Here is a 21,258-nt window from a genome sequence, read left to right as displayed (position 1 = left end):
GTGATATGATACCCTGGATCCGGTGTCGGTTTGGTCTTTTTTTGTTTGGATAGAAATGTGGACGGCGGGACGGAAGATTTACTACGACTGTGCCATACCATCCCAATTACATGATCACTCATGAACTATAACTATAAATCAATGAAATATTTAGTCCTATCATTCGTTCCATTCGTTTATATTCTATCGTCTATGTAGCTTGCGTGTGTCTCGTTCGTAACTAGTGTCCGTCCATCCAACAGTAAATCCGGGCATGTATATCTTGCCCAACCAACCCTCTTGTTCTTTGCCTGCATTCTATCCCCCATAACGCCATATATCCAAACCGAAAGCAAATAGAGATCTCAATCCATCCTCTATGCAGATAATTATCTCCAAAATACTGACTGACATCACTCATCAATGACCCCCCTCGACACCGCCGCCAGACTCGTCTCATACCTCGCCGGGTTATGGTCACTCAGCATCCCCGCCTCAAAGCGCAACTCACCAAACCAAGCCTCGACGTCGCGGACAAACCGCATCTGTACTCTCGTCGCCGGGCGCCCCAGACGCGGATACGCATCGGAGACCCAGGCCTCCGAAGAGTTCGCCACGAACGCATCCCGCTGAAGCACACGCATAGTCTGCACAACAAAGACCTCCCCGGGGGGAACAAGTTTCGGCGCAGACATCTGGTCACGCAGCAACCGCAACGTCTTCCACGCCCACGCATCTTCGCCAACCCCATCGCCGGCATTGACCACCAGCGGCGGCTGGTTGACATAGAATTTGTGGACGATGCTTTGGCGCAGACTTTCGCGCAGCCGCTGGCTCACGTGCGTACGGGCGCCGGACACGTCGTCGCTTTTGAAGGACATTGCCGCGCTGTGCATGTCGTGCACGATCCCGAGGGAGAGACTCGGGACGGAGTCCGCGCCGTTTACTACTGTTGTGATCAGGCCTCGGGTTGCGAGGCGGAGGAAGGGGGACATGACGGCTGGTGGGCCGTAGGCGTAGACGTGGATTGGGCGATCGGGCGGGAGGGAGTAGGCTGGGGCGTCCACATCCGGCGGCGGCGAGGAGGGAGAGTCGTCGAGTGGTAAGAGCGGAGGTCCGCGCGCGGCTTCGTACGAAGCCGTGACGAACGACGTGCCGCCGATAGTGGTGTTCGGCTTGGAGATCAAAGTAGCCAGGAGGGCAGCAACACCGCCGCCGAGCGAGTGGCCGCACAGCACGACGCCGTAGGTCGGGAATTCCTCGAGCGCAGCGCGGAGGGTGATCATAACGCGCGCGCCGCCGCCGTCAAGCAGCCGCCGCGCGGAGGCGTGCATGCCCTTGTGCACTTTCCAGGTCTTGCCTTGCCAGTCCAGCTCGTCGTAGTCGCATGTCATGTCCGTGAGGATGTCCTCGAATCCCCATGTGCCGCGCAGCGTTAGCACCACGGCTTTTGACTCGTGGTCGATGCAGAGGTAGTGGACGAGTGGGAAGCCTGTTTCGGTCTCACCGGCTGCGTTGGAGCCACCGGCGGGATCGACGAAGGATGATAGCAGGATCGTTGATGGGGGGAGACCGGCATGATCTGAGAAAGCGCTGTGCTCGTGGGTATTTGATGGCTCAGATGACGAAGGTTCTGGAGGAGGTAGGCTCTTGGTGCTCCCCTTCGAGACACCCATAACCTTCAAGGCATTCGACCCATACGAAGCCGACGAAAAGCGACAGAAACGGCGGATATTCTGCACGAAATGGCGTTCGGGAAAGATGCCAGGCACATAGCCGTCGCGGTTGAGCGCGTGAATGGTCTCCATATCCTCGTAGGCGCTCTTGCGCGGCCGATGTGCAAGTACCAGCGATGTTTCGGATCCCGCCGTTGCCAGGGAGTACATGCTAGGCGTGTATGACTGCGATCTGCGGTGCAGTGCCGATGAGCCGGGCCGGTAGTCTGTCGGTGAGACGGTGTTGTCCGCCTCAGACCGCGTCACGGACATGGAGCTGCTACTGCGAACGTGCTTTCGGGTCGTGGCAGGCGAGCCGGGACGCCGATCTATCGTCTGGCGTGAGTAGGTGTCTGTCTGAGTGATGAGCGACTCTTGGCTTCGCTCCCGCATGGTGTAGTAATTGGGCCTGATGTTTCGGTGATGCGCATCTCCCGGAGCGTATTTGGGCTGTGTCTGCTGTGGAGATTGAGGCTGCCTCGGAGAGTGATGAGGCAGCGGCGACCGTGGGAGACCTCGATTGGGCGCAGGTGTAGATGGTTGACGAAGGTCAGGTCTGGCACCATGCTCGCGCGCAGTGGCTTCTTTCACCGCGCCCGCGCCCTTCACAGGCCGTGTAGTTTGGCGGGAGCCGGTTGCCCGAGAGGACTCGGCGGGTTTGGGCGGTTTTTTCAACGTCGGCGGCCGTTTTGGACCCTCGTTCTTCTCTGCGGGTTTGACCTTCTGTGCGAATTTGGTGAACGAGCTCTTGGCGGATTTGGCATTCGGTGGCGCTGCTTCGGGGGAAACTTGGTTGCGCATCCCATGTGGTGTTCCGTTTGATACCGCAGGACGAGGCCGTTTTAGCGTGTGCTGATTTCCTGGGGGAAGTGCTTGCGGACCAGGTTCAGCCTCGGACGGGTTGGCATCATATGGGCGTAGCTGCGTACTTTGGGATCTATTGAATGCCGTCCGGAAGACCATTGTGTGTTTCGGCAGCCGCTGGTACTCCGGAGTATTGGTGTTGGCATACCCATTATCATGATGGAACCTCTCCTCGATCATCGTGGTCCCAGGCGGCGCAGCGATTTCCGCCATGTCGTCGTCGAAGATATCCACCGTGATGGTTCGCGCAGTCAGCACTTCAGACCGCACAGAGGCATGGCATCCAGCCGGGAGCTGGCTCATCACGTATGCACGGATGTCCTCATCCGACGATGGCTGTTGGCCGTCCAAGGGGAATGATAGACGCGCCCCGGCCATGTTATCCGCCAAGCTGGCCCGACGGTGCACGGCGTCAAAGGCCTCGTCGCGTTTCCCCGGCATCACGAATGAAGCGGCGCTGGAGGGCTCTGGAGGTAGTTCGTCATGCCCCGTCTCTGCGAGCTGCACCTGGTGAGTCCCCACGACATCTGCTCGTGCGCCATTGTCCAGAATGACGACATCCCAAATGATCTCGTCTCCGCCGTTCTCACGGAGAAGTCGCTCTGTATTCTTCTTGCCCCAGCGCTGCAAGAGCGCAAATCCAATGGTCCCGATCAAGAGATCACTCACGCCAATCTTCTCCGCACTGGCGCCGGGTTCGATGGACCGAAACTCGCGTCGGATGAGCGTGATAATGGCCGCGATAGCCCGGGACGACTCCGTGGATCCAAGAATCGCGTCGAGCGTCGACAGCAGCGCCTGCGAGAAACTGACGACGGAAGACAGCGTGGTCGATGAGAAGTGGAAGGTCGCCGCGGCGAAGAACGATGCCGAGCTAACGGTCGCGTGGAGTGTCGCCAGCTGTGTAAGTAGTCGTTAGCCGCGAGCGCAATGCAATAAAGTGCCGAAACTTACACTGCGTTCTAGAAGCGATTCGGCCTCGGCGCGGCCATGCTCATCGCCGCAGCGCGCGGCTACGTCACGGCCAGCCCTAGTCAGGATGCCCTCGATGACCGCTCGGCTCAACTCCAGGCCTGTCAGCGTGGTCGTGCGCGCGCTGTCCAACGCGAAACCACCGACAAAGGTCCCTAGGCGCAGCGAGAGCGATGTCGATTGCGTCAGGAGCGAGATGAGCGAGGCTACGGGGCGTGGCAGCAAGGTGGTGCCTGAGGGTGCGGGCACATGGCTGGCGCTGTCGTCCTCATCGGGGTTAGAGTCTCTGAGCAACATGGTGATCCATCGGTGTTGAGATACAAAACCACAAACCGCAGCAGACTCGAATAATAAAGTAGAGTGGCGTTAGTCAAGCAAGTTCCTGGTGGACGATCGGTGCCTGACCGCCAATAACACTACACGGCTTATCGTCACATGTGATTGTATCGGAGTATGAAGATGAATAATCTAGGCCCTCGTAACTAGATGAGGATGGGAGTAGGAGAGTCTATCCGAGCACATCCCATCACATCATCGCCTTCACGTCGCCCCCATACACCACCTTGCGAATCTTGCTCCGGTCGCATTCAGCAACATTCTGGATCCCAGACAGGCTCATGCTCTGCCATAGATCTGCCAGAAGCCCCTTCAACACCTGCTTTGCACCGTTCCGGCCATCAATGCTCAGCCCGTAGATGACCGGCCGGGCGACCAGCACCGCCTGGGCGCCCAGACACAAGGCCTTGATGACATCAACGCCAGTGCGAATGCCTGAGTCGAACAGCACGGTCATCTTATCACCGACCGCGTCGACAATCTCGGGCAGAGCCTCCAGCGAACCAATGGCTCCGTCCACTTGGCGGCCTAGCCTCGGTTAGTAGTTCGTCCGCGCGTGTGGTGGATCAGGGCGATGCATACCTCCATGATTGGAAACCACAATGCCATCACAGCCGCACTCCAGAGCCTTTTTCGCATCGTCCACATGCTGGATCCCCTTAAGCACAATCGGACCCTCCCACTGCTCCCGCAAAAAGGCGAGGTCGTCCCAAGTGTGCGCACGACCCGAGAACACATCCGCCAGCCACGCCCGCGACGCACCCACGATATCATCCTCGACCGTCGTGCCGGACTCCTTTTCAAATTTCGCGCGGAAGACCGGATCGCTGAATCCGACTTGGTTCCCCACGCCCTTGATGAAGGGAATATACGCGTTATCCAAGTCTGCGGGACGCCATGCCAGCGACCATGTATCTAGCGTAACCACCAGGACCGAGTAGCCGTTCTCCTTGGCGCGCTTTAGCAGCGATGCCGTGATCTCATTGTCCTGGGGCCAGTATAGCTGGTACCATCTTTTGCCGTCGCCGCTGGCGGACGCGACATCTTCGATCGAGCTCGTGCTCGCTGTGCTCAGGGTGTACGGCACGCCGACTTCGGCACATGCCTCGGCCAGACCGGTCTCCTTGTCCTCGTGGAAGAGGCTCTGGACGCCGACCGGCGCCATGATGAGTGGGTTATCGTATTTCTGGCCAAATAGCTCAATCGACACATCCTGCTTTTCCATCTGGTGGGGCTATTAGCTCCGTAGTGCATAGTCGCAGTTCTGTTTTTGAGAACTAACATTTCGCATCATCCTGGGGATGCTAGAAGCCAGAGTTAGACCAGTCAAGACGTGAGAGTTCGTGTACAGTGCAAGACTCACAGCTTCCACTGCCGAAATGCTAGCCGGTTGCTATCCATCGTGGCTTTCTCGCCCGCGCCTCCGGAGACGTAGTTGAATGATCGGACGCCCAGCGACTTCCGTGCTTGTTCCTCCAGTAGCCGGGGGTCGGTGGTCACAGTGGGCCGGATGCCCATCAGGGCACCCTGGCCATAGATTTCTGTCTGATAACTCCCGTAGTTGTCTGACATCTTGTTTATTTTACCAGTGGCTATGAGAAAGAAAGAAGGAAAGGAAAGAATAGAGAAATAGCCGGGGAATCATTCGGATATTGTGAGGATCCACCACAAGCGGAGTTGCAGTTGTGCCTCGGAACTTAGTCAGGCCCTACGTATGTTAAAGCGTCAATTGCTCCATGTTCCAGACCTCTCTGTCGCATTTCACATTTCACCCAGTCGCATAGCTACTGCGAGCTCGCAACCATTCACCGTAATACCATAGAATCATCGGAGCCGGCAGACCCATCACCACCGCCACCAGCGCCAGCACCGTATCACCCCATCCGTACTGAAGGACTTCATACATCCTAGGCCCGAACAAGGGAAACCCAAAACCAGTCAATGCGCGCAGAATATACACCGCACCAGTCGCACTTGCCGCGTACAACGTAAAGGCCTCGTACAGATAGGCCGTGGTGCACTGGAAAGAAATCATCGCGCCAGCGGCAAAGAGCGCAATGCCCAGATCGGGCACGATCCAGTGCGTGACGGCTTGCGCGCTCCACCCATACCAGAGTAATCCGACGGGCGCGCAGATTGAGGCGGGGAACATCAGCACGACGCGGAACTCGGGCTTGCCCACCCCGCCATTCTTCGCTTGCAGCGCCTTGTATATGGGATCCGCGAAGAAGCCGCAGATCTGTGACCCGACGAGATAGCCGCACCCCAGCGCGAAATAGTTGAGACTTCCGATTCCGACGGTTTCGTGGTATCTGTCCTCCCAGAGCGTGGCGAACGTCGACAGTACTAGGTACATGAGCCCGTACAGGTAGGCGTAGAAGAGGGCCAGGATCTGGACGATGGGCTGCACTCTCAGGAGTTGGAGTGGGCGGATGAGAGAAGTGCGATAGAGCTGGCTGAGGGTTTTATCGGGAGATTCGTATGGCGTTGTCAATGTGGTCTTGCCCGTCGTCTTGATCATGTTCTTCTTCCGACGAGCTAGAATTACTGGCGGATATGTTTCTTTCATGACGATGAGACCCAGTATCACCAATGCCCCGTTGAAGATCGAGGTTGCCCAGAAGGCCCAGCGCCATGTTGTGTATTCGGTGATGAAGCCTCCGACCACAGCGCCGAGGGAGGGCCCTACGACAGGTCCGATGTTGTAGATTGCGATCACCCAGCCGCGTTCTTCTTTTGCGAAGCAGTCACTGATGATACCTGCACCGACCTGTCCCAGAAAGATGAGGTCAGGTCCGCGATGTCAGGTGTAGGACACATCGAACTCACTACTAACCCAGCAGCTCCTCCAAACCCACTCAACAGTCGAAAGGCAAGCAGCTCGCCTTTACTGCGAGCGAATCCACACACAAGGTTAAAGACGAGATAGAAGGAATTACCAGAATGCAAAACAGCGACTCTCCCAAAGAGTTCGCTCAATGGACCGAGGAGAAGAGGGCCGAGACAATAGCTTAGCACGAAAGTCGAAAGAACCAACACCGACTCGAGAGAGCTATTCATGTCGAGCTCTTTTCTGATCGTTTGCAGTTCGGGGGCAACAATGGCTGATGACAGCGGCATGAGAAACACAGAGAGGGAGACCACGAGTGTAATAGACCATTTTCTGGCCCTGGGCCAGTTCAGCGGGTTGTCGGGGTCGTTGTCTTTGAAGGTGACGATTTCCGGCGCTTCGTTCCGCAGAGGGTTGGCTTTTCCATCTTCTATATCTGAAAGAGGGGTTGCCGGATCTATATCGGGGTTGGTTGTCTCCTCTTGGATCTGAGGGGTTTCGGCGATTGCTTTTCTTGGAGAGGTGTCGGTTTGTCCCATGGCGAAGTGTTGAATAGATACCGATGAACTCGGGCCATTCGCTTGGAATGAAGGTTGAAGGAAGGGACAGACCAAAGTGAAGATTTTTCTGCATTACGGAACAGGCTCTTGCAAGCCTCGAGGAAGAATTTTCGCGATAAACTTAGCGCTCATTGGTTGTGGTGAAGTCGGTTTGCTGATCATGGATTGCTGGTCGAATGAGTCATCTCCAGCTCTAGTTGGGGATCTGTCCCAGAATGAGAAAATTGTAGAACAACCATTGATTCCAGTATTCTAGACTAGTGCATTTTGAATCTGCCGGATTTAAATTGCCTCTAGATTCACGTCTGCCGGCAACTTCGTTTTCAAGGCGACCAGATCATGCCTGTCAGTCTGAACGGCCCGAACCCGCTATATGGCGGAGCCCACTGGCTGAGATCTATATCGACATGCTTTCTATCTTCAAATCCAACCGCTGTGAAAAAAGGGTGTGCCTCGGGCTCCGCGCAGACGACAAGCGGTAGATTCTCAGCTTTCGCCCTATCAAAACACTTTCTAACCAACTCTGATCCAATCCCATGTCTGCGGCTCTTAGGTTTGACACACATGTATGTCACCTCTACTAAAAGTTAGCAGGGCCCCATTTTTCTGGAAAGTACGCATTACCGAAACGGTCGATCGCTTCAAACTCCTTGGTGATCTCTGACACGGCATTCATAATCTCCTTGAAAACAGGCATATTGAGTCCGTCAGGTGCATTTGACTCAGGATCCTCTTCTGAGCCGGCCGGATTTTCTGCTTCTTTTTCCGCCTGTTTCCGAGACAGGGCCAGGTAGCCGACGATGTCTCCCGTTTCATCGTCAACCACTTTCAAACATTCCATTGACGGGTCGGAAAACCCGGATTCGACAGCCTCAGTGTAAAGCGGTAGCTGGGTGGCATCGTTCGGCCAATGTTTGAATATAAGCCGGTTTACGGTCAGAGCTAGCTTTGAGGTGTGGAGGAATTCTGCGAGAGTGGGTAGGTCAGAACCTGAGATGGGAAGAATCGAATGCTTCGGTGGTAGCATTGTGGTGTTTTGTTGAAATAGATAAGGGCTGGTGGAAAGTGCTGATGATGATGCTCTTGCCGGTAGTTCGTAGAGAAATGGAGAGTTTAAATAGTGACCAGTAAGGCGAGGCACCCGAATTCTTTAGTCCAAAATCATGCAGCCTGAGGGTACCATTAGGCATCTAACCATCATTTGAACGGGTTAGGCCCCCAATCCGGCACAGGAGATAAGGCAGTAAATAGTAATCTGGGTTTACCCCGCGTGATAAACTGGTTCCATGGGTGAGACACGGTTGTAGGCGCTAGATGATCGATCACAATCCAATTTCAGTCCAAGGCATACTGATTCAATAGTTAAATAGTATACATAAACTTCAAATCCTGCTTATCGGTAGAGTCAGAATTGACATCCACACCGGCATGCAACTCTTTCTCAAGCTTCTCGGGAGGAGCCTCATGACCGGTCTCATCTTCTGTCTGTTGGAGCAGAAGAGTTCTGCGCTTAGAATTCTCCCGTCTGAAAAGGACGTAATACATGCCAAAGAATATAATGAGTAACACCCAGCTGACAATACTGCTGATACAGCCTTTGATGTAGCGCGGTGCATCGGGGGCTTGCCACAACTGGGGTCCTACGATGCAGCCTGCCGAGTACCCAAGAAAGAATATGGCATTTGTGGTGGGCTTCTTAGTGTTTCCCTTTACGTTGGATGCCATCAAGCTGAGGGAGACTACCATCAGAGATGATGATTGTGCTGCCAGCCATGTACTAACCACGATGCCCCATTTATGGCTCGCTGGCAGGGTCAAAAGGACAATACTTCCGACAAGAGGAATCAGTGTGAGTGCAATACCACTGATGCAGCGTCCTTTTTTGGTGTAGTGCATAGCTAGAGCGGCGGCCCATGAGGTGATGATTTGAATGGCACCACTTGGCAAGCCGACGAGCATGGTATTGAAGTTGCTGAAGCCGAAACCGCTGATGACGAGAGAAGAAAACTATTGAACGGGGATGAGAAAGGTTACTCATTTCAAACAATTCTCGTTCTGCAAGTCTTACCTTCAGGATTGGAGATGGGATGCAGATGAACAGCGCTATACAGAAGAGAATCCATGTGTGAGGGTCCAGAATGCCTTCTTTCGCTTGCTCCTTGTTAAACTGTGCCTTGTCGCGCGTTCCACGGTCCATGGCAAGTCGTTTGGTGGCAATTTCTCGCTCGCGGTCGTTGAGGAACCAGGCCGTCATGGTGTCAGTGGGCATCAACCAGAAGAAGATTCCACCTGACAGGACAGTGAATCCACCGCAGATAAGGAACATGACTCTCCAACTGGCGATAGCCATAGTCGTCGAATGGCCAATGAGATACATGAGAACAGCACCAATGATTTGAGCAAAGCCATTGGTACTCTGCCAGATACTGTACGTCGGAAAAATTCCATCAGCAATGGTTCACGATCACGAAGGAGGTACAACTCACGCAACCCTGATCGGATGCTCCTTGCGCTTGTACCAATTACTAGTCAGAATAACAAACCCCGGCGAAGCTATGCCTTCGGAGAATCCGAGGAAAAAACGAACGGCGAGCAAACCTGCTGCATTGGTGGGCGCTCCATGGCACATCTCGCATACTCCCCAAAGTATACTAGCACTGAATTAGCACCAACCAATTTCTATACATCATTTAACAGTTTTTAGTACATACATGGAAATGCTTACAACAGTAGCGACGCGAAATCGGCCGATGAAATAGGCGGACACAAATTGTGAAGCCAGCTGGCCGAAGTAGAATAGACTGACAGCCCAAGAGAAGTCATTTCCAGAGACATGAATTTCCGTTTGCATGCCAAAGATAGCGGCGTAGTTGATGGTCTGTTTGTCCAGGACTGATGAGGCCAATCAACCGACGGTCAGTATTCTTTCCTCTCAAATGGAAATGTAGAAAGCACTAGAACTGACACTGGAAGAAGAAAATGGCAAACATGAGTGGCATAAGTGCCCTGTCAATCTTCCGAATAACCCTTTTCTCCTCCTCGGGATCAATCAGGTACTCCACCGACCCTTCATCCACAGCTTGTGGTTGGATCTGGGCCTCAGAGGGCGCCTTTTCTTGGACCGCCATGGTGAGCAATGTGATCGTTGAACCGGAAAACTAGCTGATAATTTGGTTCTGGAAGCAGAACACCGAAATCCTGACGATCTAAGTTGTCCTGATATTACAAACGACCAAAATTCCTGGACCATACCACGACTAAGTAGCAGTCGGGAGACGAGGGTCCGATGAGGAGCGAACGATACACTAGTTAAAATCCCGGCGCAGTTCTCGTATCGCTTATCTCCCTAATTGTACCAAATTCGCCAATCGAAGCGATCCAAGCTGAGCGCTCCCCGCTTCTCTCCGCAAGTGAACCAATTCGTCCCCAATAAGAACCGACCACCCGGCACCGGCAATCTGCCGAAACCTTGATACAGGATGCACTCGTACCTTCAACACATTTAGTGATTGCTGTTACCTTCTTTTATCAGTCGTATGAGGCATGGACTTACGTCGGCAGAAAAGAGTTGCTCGAGTAAGACCCAAGGTCGCGGACTCGAATCGCAAGCGCGCTGCACGAGCGTAGGCAATCTTCCAATTATCTCTTGAATCTTATCTTGAAGCAGGCTTATGACCAAATCACTATCACAGGTGCTGGAGATGTCGAAACCACAAGAGCCGATGCATTCCGGCCCCGAGCCGAGCGGCTACCTGCCTGCGATGCCTGAATGCAGGAGTCGAGTGCACGTCTGCTGACGAACCATTCTTCTTTGAGCGGTCCAATATCACTAGATCGTCAGTGTTAGTAGATATTACTATATCTTGGGGACTCGTTTTCGGAACTCCATACTGATATAGATAAATTGTTCTTCTGCAGGCGCAACGATGAGAATGCGCATGCCGATTATCCGCGGGATGCAAATGTATTCAGGCCGGTGGATAAAGCTTTTCACTCGTCCAGCTCACCAAAGTCTGTCCAGTCAAATGAAGCTGCTCACTTGTTGATGCGAAGCTCCCACCAAACCCGTGAGTTTTATTGGCAGTCACTATCCATGCAGTTTCACTAACACTCTCATCACAGATTATGAAGGAGAAGTTTCAAACACAACGTTCCTATCCAAAATCCAGAATACAGTTGTAGTGCACTCTCGAGTCGAGATCGAAGACGATGAACCGACAGTAAGTCTGACGCGATCCCCAGTCTGGGTTCCACAATCCTAATGTTGGTACGTAGGATCACGAGAACATCGCGGATCTTACCTTGGTCAAGAAAGCATTGGAAGGATTTCCATCAGCGAATGAAGCCGAGTTTCTCGTTACATGTTTCTTCCGCCATTCAGAAGCGAATTACTACTTCATGGACCGAACCCACTTCCAAGAGCGGCTGAATCGGTTATATCTTGATGGTTTACATTCAGACATCGAATCTGATGCTAGTCTGATCGCACTGGCCTTGATGGTATTCGCAATGGGCAGCCAATTCGCACATCTTCAGACTCCAGAAACGCAGGAAACACAACACCCCACATCGGTGTATAAACAGGGGCCTGGAATGGTCTTCTATTTAAAGGCCAAGTTTCTTCTGCCCGACGTAATCACACAATGCACCATGGAGGGAATCCAGGTGTGCTTCCTTACGGCATTGTTTCTTCTCCCTTCCAACTCGACGGATCTGTCGTATGTGTACCATGGAATGGCAATGAAAATGGCCATCGCGTCTGGGCTACACCGAAAGACGTCTGACGGTAAGTTGGCTCCTATTGTGGTTGAGGTGCGCAACAGACTTTGGTGGTCGCTTTACGTCAGTGAACGGTAGGTAACTTAACATTTCCCCTCCATTGCGTGTGTATATTGACATTTTCTAGACGGCTTTCTATCATCTTGGATCGACCGGAAACAATAAAGGAAGAAGATATCGATACACCTTTCCCAGAAATATGCGAAGCACTCGACCTTCTTGGAGGCAACAACAATCTCGGAAATCTCCAAGCTAGCATTCGCCTCATGTCTATCTTCAACCGTGCAGTAAAGTATTTAATATCTTCTGCTTGGCGGTTGCTGTACAAAACTAATTGACTTATTAATTCAAAGACGCGAAAAGTCGGTTCCTTTGGCAGACAGTGCTGCTGAATCTACTATCCCGGATCTGAATCGAGATCTACAATGTTGGATGGCAAGTCTCCCAACACAACTACAACCAAGTAATCTCGATCCCGGAACCAAGATTTTTCGTGGCGCCGTTCATTTACATATGTCTTATCACCAAATTGTTATTTTCATGGGCCGCCCATCCTTATTAGGAATCATACAAATGCGACTCTATGGAATGCGGGCTGCCGCTTCTCAACCGTTGCTGCAGTCATCCCCTTCAGGTCCCGCAGATGAATCCTTATCCCGAGCATGCGTCAGCGCAGCATATCAAATGGCCGGTTGTGTACGATATCTTGCAGAAAGTCACCGGCTTGCTCGCTACTCCTATACGGATTTCAATTATTGTACATCCGCTGCTATCATCGTTATCATCAACGAGATCGTCGATAGCCATCCATGCTATCATTCCGCCATCTCCGTGATTCTCCGATCCATGGAATTCTTGGCTTCTGGAGCCCGCAATGCAAAGAAATGTCTCAGACTAATCCAGAATCTTCGAGCCTTAATAGCAACTATCAAGAGGGAACGGCCATTGACATCCCTCGCTGTCTCATCGAATACCGACGTGTCTGGGTACGAGAAATGGGAACATTGGATGGCAGAGGCAGTAGATCGTGCCAGTGGCAGCAGCTTTGGATCTAACAGCACATACAACGCGAATAGCGGCCTTCTGGACTCCAATGAAAGCGGCTCTGCTCAGAGTAATCCAACTCGGAATGATCATTACCAGGGAGCCCCCATGGAAAGCACCCAATATCGGAACCTTGACGTGCAAGATGGATTTGGGAAATTAAATCGAAGAACTATCGTGCCTGCGGGAGCCATCAATTCTACTGTCAAGACTGTCGTGACGACAGACACATCTGAGCAGCAGATCTGGGAAAATAATGTGGCGTACGCATCACTCCTCAGTTGGTTCGATGACTTTAATATGTTAGGACTGGGTGATTTTCCAAGTTTGGTGTTTCCAGAATGCGAGTGAGCTAATATTATTTTAACGGCACTGATGTGCTGTGCGGCTCAGGTGTTATTATCAGAGCATTCTAGAACCATGATAATAGAAATTTTGCATTTTTCTGGTATTATAGCCATGTAGTCTTGTATGGTACCATTATGCTGTTATTAGGCAAAATGACCCCGCATTGTTATCCAGTGCTGTAATTGCCTGGCCTTACTTCTATCAAAGACAGAGGCCGCCCGACATTCGGACGCAGAATGCTCCACCGACTAACATCAACGCGTCCATCATTCAATAAGCTAACAGAGGTCGCTCCGGTGCATCCAGAATAAGAATATTCTCGAACAATATGGGCATTCAATAATAGCAAATCTCCCGCGAACCCGTGAATCCCTCGTCATCTTGGCAACTTTGCTTCCGACGCTTGTGCAACCTAGCTGCAGACTAAATATGACATAGTTCGCGAAAAAAAGTCACATGTGCTATTTAAGTTAGCACTCGTTGTCTGATTTTGGGCCCCTGCAGCCACGTACTGTTCTCAAGCCGCAACCTTGCATGGACACAACAAGCTTTGTAGATCGTCGTGCCGACGACGCTAAAGTCCGCTCACAACCCGCTTGATCAGAATCGTCAGATTCGGCCATCAGGATCCAAGTTTGCGTTGTTTCTTGACAAACCTCAAAGAACCCCCACTATTTAGCAAATTTCAACCCAAGGTGTCATCACTGCTTCCTTGACCAGAAATGATCACCAGTGCAACCTCCGGAAACTCGGCATTTTCCTTCCCGCTGTTCGCTGACACGCAGTAGATATAAAACCGAGGTAAAAACCCCTCAGGCGTTCTCTTGATCAGGACACTCAATCCTGAATCTTTTTGCCACACATTTTAATACTAATTCACCAATATCTATTTACAAAAATCCTGCAATGACCTCCAACGGTGCCACGAGCAACCGAACGCCTGCTTATGGGCGGCGCAACTTTGTTGACGCGATCGATGAAATCGCATTGAACGACCCATCCCGGCCTGTCGTTTATATTCCTCGCTCTTCGGATCCAAAAGATGGATGGGATGAAGTGAGCTTTAGACAATACGCCAACGCCATCAACCGCTTTGCTCACTGGATCGTCCAACAAGCCGGGCGTGCCAAGGACGGGGAGTACCCCACAGTCGCCTATATCGGCCCTAACGATGTACGATACTTAGTTGTGTTGGCAGCATCTATCAAGGCCGGATACAAGGTACGTTCCTAAAATTCAGTCTCTGGGGTTACGCGAAAAAGCGTACCTTTGTAATGAACATTAAGCAGCTGACTTTTCGATCACAATGTAGGCTCTTTTCGTCTCCCCACGAAACAACATCGAGAGTCAGTTGTCTCTGCTTGAAGCGACCGATTGCCAATGGCTTCTATACACACAAGACCATGCACAATCCATACAGTCGTGGTTGAGTGCTCGTCCGATGAAATCCACCCTGGTCAGCGCCGTTAGCGATATCCTTCCTCTCTACGGAGAGCGTCCCATCTTTCCCCTACCAAAAGTCATTCGACGAGATTCGTAGCAAGCCGGCTTTTGTTTTACACACAAGCGGCAGCACTGGAATCCCCAAGCCAATTATCTGCCGTCATGGTATTCTCTGTCTGGCCGATGCATACCACCGGCGGCCCGATTTCGCCGGATACTCTCATATTATGAAGGCTTTCTCGGGGATGGCGGGCAAGATCTTGTGTACAAGTACGTATTATTCGTATCTCTAAGTCTCTATTCAAGATCTAGCTATTGATTTTATTGCAGCGCCCTTGTTCCATGCCCTTGGCCTTTACTTCTTCATCAGTCTTTCCATCTTCTGGGGCACTCCGCTGCTACTCCCAGTTGCAGACCAAGCGGTGACTCCAGATGCTATCTGCTCTTTCATCGAGCATTCTGGAGCTGATGCTGCCGTCGTCGCCCCCTCCATTCTCGCAGACATGAGTCACGCGAAGACGGACATCGAAGTACTTAAGAAGCTCTCTTTTGTAGCTTGTGGTGGAGGAAGTTTAGAAGCTGAGGCCGGTGATCAACTTGTCAAGGCAGGAGTAACACTCGCCAATATAATTTCAACCACAGAGTAAGAAGTTATACCAAAGAGCCTTGTTTCATTGCTAATGATTGATAGATATGGAGTGTACCCAATTTATTTCCAACCGGACATGAAACTGTGGAAATATTTCGTCTTCGACGATGAAACCTTTGGCTCCGATTATCGTCCTATCGGCGACGATATCTTTGAACATGTCATCGTTCGTCGCGACAAAGATCCTGGCATGCAGGGCGTCTTCTACACTTTCCCCGAACTCGACGAATACCATACCAAGGATCTTTATCGACCTCACCCGACTGCTTCTTATCTTTGGCTCCATACGGGACGCGCAGACGATGTGATCGTATTTTCCAACGGCGAAAAGTTGAACCCTGTTACCATCGAATCCATCGTTGGCGCTCATCCCGCGCTCACACGGGTAATAGTGGTCGGCCAAGGGAAGTTTCAGGCTGGTATCTTCCTTGAGCCGCTTCAATTCCCCAATGACGACGCCGAGGCTCAAGCCCTTATCGATAGAGTCTGGCCTATCATTGACCAGGTGAATAAACAGACAGTGGCCCATGGACGGATTGCGCGACGTTTGGTTAAGATCTCTGATCCTGCAAGGCCGGTGCCCTCTTCTGCTAAGGGTTCTCTTCAGCGGGGTGCATTCTTGAAGATTTATAAGGACGATATCGAAGCTCTGTACAACAGAAACAATGGAGACAGTGTACCGGAGATTTCTCTTGAGACCGAAAATGCTCTTCTGGATTCCCTTCACAAGGTCGTCGTTTCATCGTTTGGTGTTGAGAAAATTGAGCCCGACACGGATTTCTTTGCAGCTGGTATCGATTCACTCGGAATCATCAACCTTGGAAAGCTTATTGGAGATGGCCTCCGACATGCCATGGTGCCTGAAGACCGCTCTACTATCACAACTCGAGCGATCTATGGCAACCCATCCCTGCGAAAGCTCGCTCGGCATCTCTTTGCCCAAATTTCTCAAGATACCACTGTTACCAATGGCATAGATGGAGTCGAAGCAGCAAAGGCAGCTTTGGAAAAGTACAGCATTGACTCCATCAATGGCAGCATTCCCAAAAAACCGTCGCCCAAAGATGAAGGACAGACAATCATCCTTACTGGCTCGACAGGAAGTCTCGGTTCATACCTCCTGGACCTCCTGGAGAATAGCAACTCTGTCTCAGATATCGTTTGCCTCAACCGAGGCGCCGATGGCGGTCGGCAAAAGCAAAAGCAATCCAGCGAAGAGCGCGGTCTCCAGGCCGACTTCCCGAAGACTGAATTCCTGCAGGCAGATCTATCGCACGCAAACCTTGGACTGGATCTTGCCGTTTACGAGCGTCTTTCATCCTCGGTAGACCGCATCATCCACAACGCCTGGCCAGTCAACTTCAACCTATCTGTCGAGTCCTTTGTGCCTAGTATCCGTGGTGTTCGGGGTCTGGTAGAGTTCTCTTTCCACGCTGGGAAGCGGGCACCAATCATTTTCGTATCTTCCGTTGGCACCGCCGACCGTTGGGCCGGACCTGGTCCAGTTCCCGAGTCTCCTCTGACCGATCTAAGCCTTGCTTCAATGGGATATGGCCAATCCAAATTTGTTGGTGACTTGATTCTCCAGCAAGCAACAGAGAAGCTTGAGGTTCCCACTGCAGTGATTCGTGTAGGTCAGATCGCCGGTCCCCGGAGCGAAAAGGGCATTTGGAATAGGCAGGAGTGGCTTCCTACTATTGTTTCTTCATCAGCGGTCTTGGGTCAGCTGCCTACTGATCTCGGCACAAATGACACAGTCGACTGGATTCCGGTGGAGGATGTTGCAAAAATAATACTGGAAATTGCTGGGATATTATCTCATCACCCACTATCAGCGATCTGTGGCTATTTCCATATTGTCAACCCAGCCCATGAACAGTGGAAAGATCTTGCCGGGGCTGTGAAGAGCTTCTATGAGCAACAAGGGCGCAAGCTTGAGTTTGTGGATGTGGCCACCTGGGTCAAGATAGTTGAGGCCAGTGCTTCAAAAGGAACCGATATCCCGGCCGTGAAGCTCTTGGATACCTACAAAGCGCTTGTGGCTGGTGAGACCCATTTTACGGGGTTCTCTACAACAAAGACGAGAGGTATGAGTAAGACACTGGATCAAATGAGTCCTATTAGTGCAGATATGATGAAAATGTGGTGCGAGCAATGGAGATTCTAGTGTCGATTAAATAGAAAGTTATGTCTTATTTCATCAAACTTGTACAGAAACAGAGAAATCATGTAACTTTAAAACAAAAATCGCTGGAGTCTTCCTCGCGTTGACTCATCATAGCTCGCAGAGCTTTCTTTTATCTCAAGGGCTTCAATCGGAAATGCAGATTTAGATTCAAACATTTGCCTTCGGTCAACCTTATTAACCGGTAAAATCTAGAATTCATCCGCGTACATTCCATTCTACTCCCTTCCAGCCCAATTACGAGATTTGATGACCCACCCATTCAAGAGAGGGGCGGGTTGCATCATGTGCCGGCCACCCGGAAGAAAATTCGCACTGTCAAGGCGCTATGATATGTTTCTTCTCCTTCTAGAAAACTATGACAGAGGAAACACGTATACTCTCGAAGTCGTTGGGCGGAAATGCCTAGGAGGATATAAGCCGTGTGCTTTATCCTGTCGCCCACAATGAAAAACCCCCTAGCGTGTAAGAACTGCAGGGTGCGCAAGAGGAAATGTGATCGTGCATATCCAGTATGCTCCTACTGCCTGAGGTTTGCCTTTCAATTCGTTACACAATTGAATAGTTCTAATATTCAGAACAGGACTCATGGTCGCTGTGAATACCGGATTGACGGCCAGACTAGCCACCCTATAAGGCCGACCGTAACACTAGCACTCCCAGCAAATGAAACCCAGAGCACTCAGAGAGTTCGATTCAATGCGGCAATGTTTCTGGGCTATCCGAATCAAAGTCTCCCAATGCCCACTGCGCTGGAGAGCACCTCGGTGGGAGCTGACGTATTGGAATATATCTACGGCCCTGGCCAAACCGAGCGACAGCTATGGATCTCTGATTTCATCAAAATTGTTGATCCCTGGATGCCATATATTCCTATCAGTGAGCTCCACACGAGGCTATTGAATGAAAGCAAGCAGTTAAAGGGAGAGGACATACTTTTGCTTGCGTGCATCAAGTTGAATACCGAGCCATGCCCAGAGGGTCAACCTGTGAACAAGCAGTATCTCGCCGTCAAGTCAACTTTCGTTAGCGCGGAGATCTACGGTACACTCTCTATCAGACTTTTGCAGGCTTCTCTCTTGCTTCTTCTCTATGAGCATGGTCATGGCATCTACCCCTCTGCCTATACGACTCTGGGCGTCTGTGCTCGGTACCTGGGAGCTCTGGACATAGAAACGGGCCCATATGCAGGTGATTGGATGGATGGCGAGCAACGAAGACGACTATGGTGGGTTGTCTATGTCATGGAGCGGTAGGTTGACCATTCATTTATGTCGACCAGCGTGGCGTTAAATCACAAGTGACAGCATCATGGCCCTTGGCTGTCCACAACGCCCACTTCTATTGAGAGAGCCCGACGAAAATCAGATTCTGCCTTCAGACGATATTTCATGGCAACAAGAAGTATAGAGCCGGTCTTTGTTTCCTTGAAAGCCACAGCACTAACAATTAGCAGCATCCTTCCTCCTACTCTCGCTTGACGCTTTTGTCGCCTGCAAGATCAAACATGGGCACTTTCCGTCTCCTAGTCCATGCAGCATACCTCGTGGGCCGCGTCATTCAATTGATATCTGACTATCACATCGTGCGCCAATCAGTAGCAACAAGACGACCCCAGCTCTATCGCACGATCAGCGCACTAGTAAATTTGTTAGAAGTTGAGCAACAAACAAAGATCGTTCCAGTCAGTGTTGCACGCAGCACTCTCAATAGGTATTTCCCTCATACTCAATCGAACTACGTCAAAGTCTAATTAAATCAGCGCGGTATTCGTGCTTTATTCCTTCGACGAACCAGGTGCTGATGACCTTGGTGGCATTTACGACCCAGAACATCCTATAAGCAAATCAGCGCATGATTGTCTATGTTTGACGAGGATCTACATCAGTGGAGACTTGACCAGTGCGCAGAGAGCATCTCCATTTCTCTTATCTTGGGGGTTCCGCACATTCAGGTACTTTTACGACCGATACAACCTCGATGGACACCAGGAAAGCTTGGAGGCGCTTGAAGTTTTGAAAAGAGGGTTGGAGGCCCTTGGAAATAAGTGGAAGCTTGCCGGTATGCAATGAATATCTTGGACTTGGTGATCGTGTCTAATATGTGAGACAAGAGGTTTATGCGGTTCTTTTGAATGGCAAACAAGTGAGTAATTTCGAGGAATGATAATATTTATACGACTTTGCAGCTGACAAACGGCTTTAGATTTGAGGATCATTGTGTGAATCTACTATATGTTATCCAAACTGTGGGGGCTAATGCTACTCTGGGGGCGAGTATATCATTTCCACGCATAGGAATTGGAATCTCGCTTAGCCCCCAGGAATGGCGGATCAATCAATCAATCAATCAAAGTTCTATTAACCTGATGGAGCCTAACTAGTTGCGTCGAGGCTATGCAGGCGCTTCTTCCAACCCGAAGCAGAACTTGGTTTCCTAACTCTAGATTCGCTATCGCAATAAATAGTCATACAAAGGGAAATCTAGCCTCCGTAGGAGGCTAGTATAGAAAAGAGTATATATAATCCTATATATAATCCAAATCCTAAAAGTATCAAAAGCCTATAGTACTCCTACTACTTCCCCTCGCCCCTATATTATGCCCTAGCCCTCTCTCGTTAGTCTATCCCTATATGCTTTAGGTTCTTAATTAATCGTAGTAGGGTAGTATATTAGTAATGTTAGTAACGGTAAGGCTACCCTCTTAGGAAGCGATCAGCTCAGAGATCATGGGGTGAGCCGCTCCCTGAGCACTCTGAGCTAGGAAACTCGCGAGTATTGAACGGAATGGGTAAGTCCACCATTCCTGGAAAATGAAGAATTAATGTACTTATTCAGTCTGTTAGCGGGTCAAGATCCCGCTTTGCCTTGTCAGAATCATACTGCTCCTTCGTGCAGTACCAATCCAAAGTCAGAGTCGGCTCGGCTGCAGATAAAACTGCAGATAAGATATCGAATCGACTATACCAAGAAAAAATATTCCCATGCACTTCATTCAAGGTTGTAGACTCTGGTGTTAAGAGATTTTTTACCAACACTGCAGCAGCTTGATGATGGTTTATCAAGTTTACCAGATCGCCAAGATATTCCTGCATCAGATGACAAAAATTAAGAGGTGCTGGCGCTATTTCGGAAAGGGAAGGCCCGCGTACCTCGATTGTCGCGAGAACCAAAATAGTAAGAATGGTTGCCTCATTTTGTTGACTCTTGAGACCAAGACATCTTCTTAACAACACCAGTGACACATTGTAGTAGTGGAGAAATGCATATGCGTTACCTCGCAGAATATGCAGATTATGGTGGTATGAACACAGGCTAATGATGGCGTACAGCAGGTGATCATGCTTTAAAGCAAGATTGATAAGATCATTGTGAACAAAAGACTTTTGCTGCTCTCTTTTAGAAAATAATGCTGAGGCGTGACAAATTCTTGGTGAAAAAAAAGGTAGAGTCGAACATTCTGCGGATGGACATCATTACGGATTGGATCAAATCTCGGGGTCTCCTTTCGACGCGGTTTTTGCACCTCGAGAGGTCCCAAAGCTTCAGGAGTG

At 50.8% G+C, this 21,258-nt stretch overlaps 9 protein-coding genes across 9 annotated transcripts; 4 read left to right on the top strand and 5 right to left on the bottom strand.

Annotated features, from left to right (window-relative positions):
* Nucleotides 1–392: 392 nt before the first annotated feature.
* Nucleotides 393–3,827, bottom strand: PFLUO_LOCUS3243 (uncharacterized protein; the record flags this gene model as incomplete). The annotated part of the gene is made up of 2 exons (XM_073780469.1): nucleotides 393–3,458; nucleotides 3,513–3,827. The coding sequence occupies 2 exons, from the start codon at nucleotides 3,825–3,827 to the stop codon at nucleotides 393–395; spliced, it is 3,381 nt and encodes a 1,126-aa protein (XP_073637320.1).
* A 229-nt stretch (nucleotides 3,828–4,056) lies between these two features.
* PFLUO_LOCUS3242 (uncharacterized protein) lies at nucleotides 4,057–5,438 on the bottom strand (the record flags this gene model as incomplete). Its single annotated transcript, XM_073780468.1, has 4 exons — nucleotides 4,057–4,394; nucleotides 4,449–5,091; nucleotides 5,149–5,170; nucleotides 5,230–5,438. 4 exons carry the CDS (start codon nucleotides 5,436–5,438, stop codon nucleotides 4,057–4,059), a joined length of 1,212 nt encoding a protein of 403 aa, XP_073637319.1.
* Nucleotides 5,439–5,634: 196 nt separating this feature from the next.
* Nucleotides 5,635–7,235, bottom strand: PFLUO_LOCUS3241 (uncharacterized protein; the record flags this gene model as incomplete). Its single annotated transcript, XM_073780466.1, has 2 exons — nucleotides 5,635–6,636; nucleotides 6,696–7,235. 2 exons carry the CDS (start codon nucleotides 7,233–7,235, stop codon nucleotides 5,635–5,637), a joined length of 1,542 nt encoding a protein of 513 aa, XP_073637318.1.
* A 601-nt stretch (nucleotides 7,236–7,836) lies between these two features.
* PFLUO_LOCUS3240 (uncharacterized protein) lies at nucleotides 7,837–8,283 on the bottom strand (the record flags this gene model as incomplete). The annotated part of the gene is made up of 1 exon (XM_073780465.1): nucleotides 7,837–8,283. The coding sequence occupies one exon, from the start codon at nucleotides 8,281–8,283 to the stop codon at nucleotides 7,837–7,839; it is 447 nt and encodes a 148-aa protein (XP_073637317.1).
* A 335-nt stretch (nucleotides 8,284–8,618) lies between these two features.
* PFLUO_LOCUS3239 (uncharacterized protein) lies at nucleotides 8,619–10,384 on the bottom strand (the record flags this gene model as incomplete). Its single annotated transcript, XM_073780464.1, has 5 exons — nucleotides 8,619–9,263; nucleotides 9,325–9,682; nucleotides 9,743–9,781; nucleotides 9,968–10,148; nucleotides 10,222–10,384. 5 exons carry the CDS (start codon nucleotides 10,382–10,384, stop codon nucleotides 8,619–8,621), a joined length of 1,386 nt encoding a protein of 461 aa, XP_073637316.1.
* Nucleotides 10,385–11,301: 917 nt separating this feature from the next.
* On the top strand, nucleotides 11,302–12,113 carry PFLUO_LOCUS3238 (uncharacterized protein; the record flags this gene model as incomplete). The annotated part of the gene is made up of 3 exons (XM_073780463.1): nucleotides 11,302–11,323; nucleotides 11,379–11,476; nucleotides 11,532–12,113. 3 exons carry the CDS (start codon nucleotides 11,302–11,304, stop codon nucleotides 12,111–12,113), a joined length of 702 nt encoding a protein of 233 aa, XP_073637315.1.
* Nucleotides 12,114–12,719: 606 nt separating this feature from the next.
* Nucleotides 12,720–13,430, top strand: PFLUO_LOCUS3237 (uncharacterized protein; the record flags this gene model as incomplete). The annotated part of the gene is made up of 1 exon (XM_073780462.1): nucleotides 12,720–13,430. One exon carries the CDS (start codon nucleotides 12,720–12,722, stop codon nucleotides 13,428–13,430), a length of 711 nt encoding a protein of 236 aa, XP_073637314.1.
* Nucleotides 13,431–14,333: 903 nt separating this feature from the next.
* On the top strand, nucleotides 14,334–17,686 carry PFLUO_LOCUS3236 (putative secondary metabolism biosynthetic enzyme; the record flags this gene model as incomplete). Its single annotated transcript, XM_073780461.1, has 4 exons — nucleotides 14,334–14,648; nucleotides 14,948–15,140; nucleotides 15,201–15,513; nucleotides 15,562–17,686. 4 exons carry the CDS (start codon nucleotides 14,334–14,336, stop codon nucleotides 17,684–17,686), a joined length of 2,946 nt encoding a protein of 981 aa, XP_073637313.1.
* A 758-nt stretch (nucleotides 17,687–18,444) lies between these two features.
* Nucleotides 18,445–18,960, top strand: PFLUO_LOCUS3235 (uncharacterized protein; the record flags this gene model as incomplete). The annotated part of the gene is made up of 1 exon (XM_073780460.1): nucleotides 18,445–18,960. One exon carries the CDS (start codon nucleotides 18,445–18,447, stop codon nucleotides 18,958–18,960), a length of 516 nt encoding a protein of 171 aa, XP_073637312.1.
* Nucleotides 18,961–21,258: the final 2,298 nt, after the last annotated feature.

The sequence above is a fragment of the Penicillium psychrofluorescens genome, assembly GCF_964197705.1.
Source record: "Penicillium psychrofluorescens genome assembly, chromosome: 2".
In the NCBI taxonomy this organism is placed as follows: domain Eukaryota; kingdom Fungi; phylum Ascomycota; class Eurotiomycetes; order Eurotiales; family Aspergillaceae; genus Penicillium; species Penicillium psychrofluorescens.
Note: the sequence above shows the minus strand (reverse complement) of the source record. Positions and strands in the feature narration are given on the sequence as shown.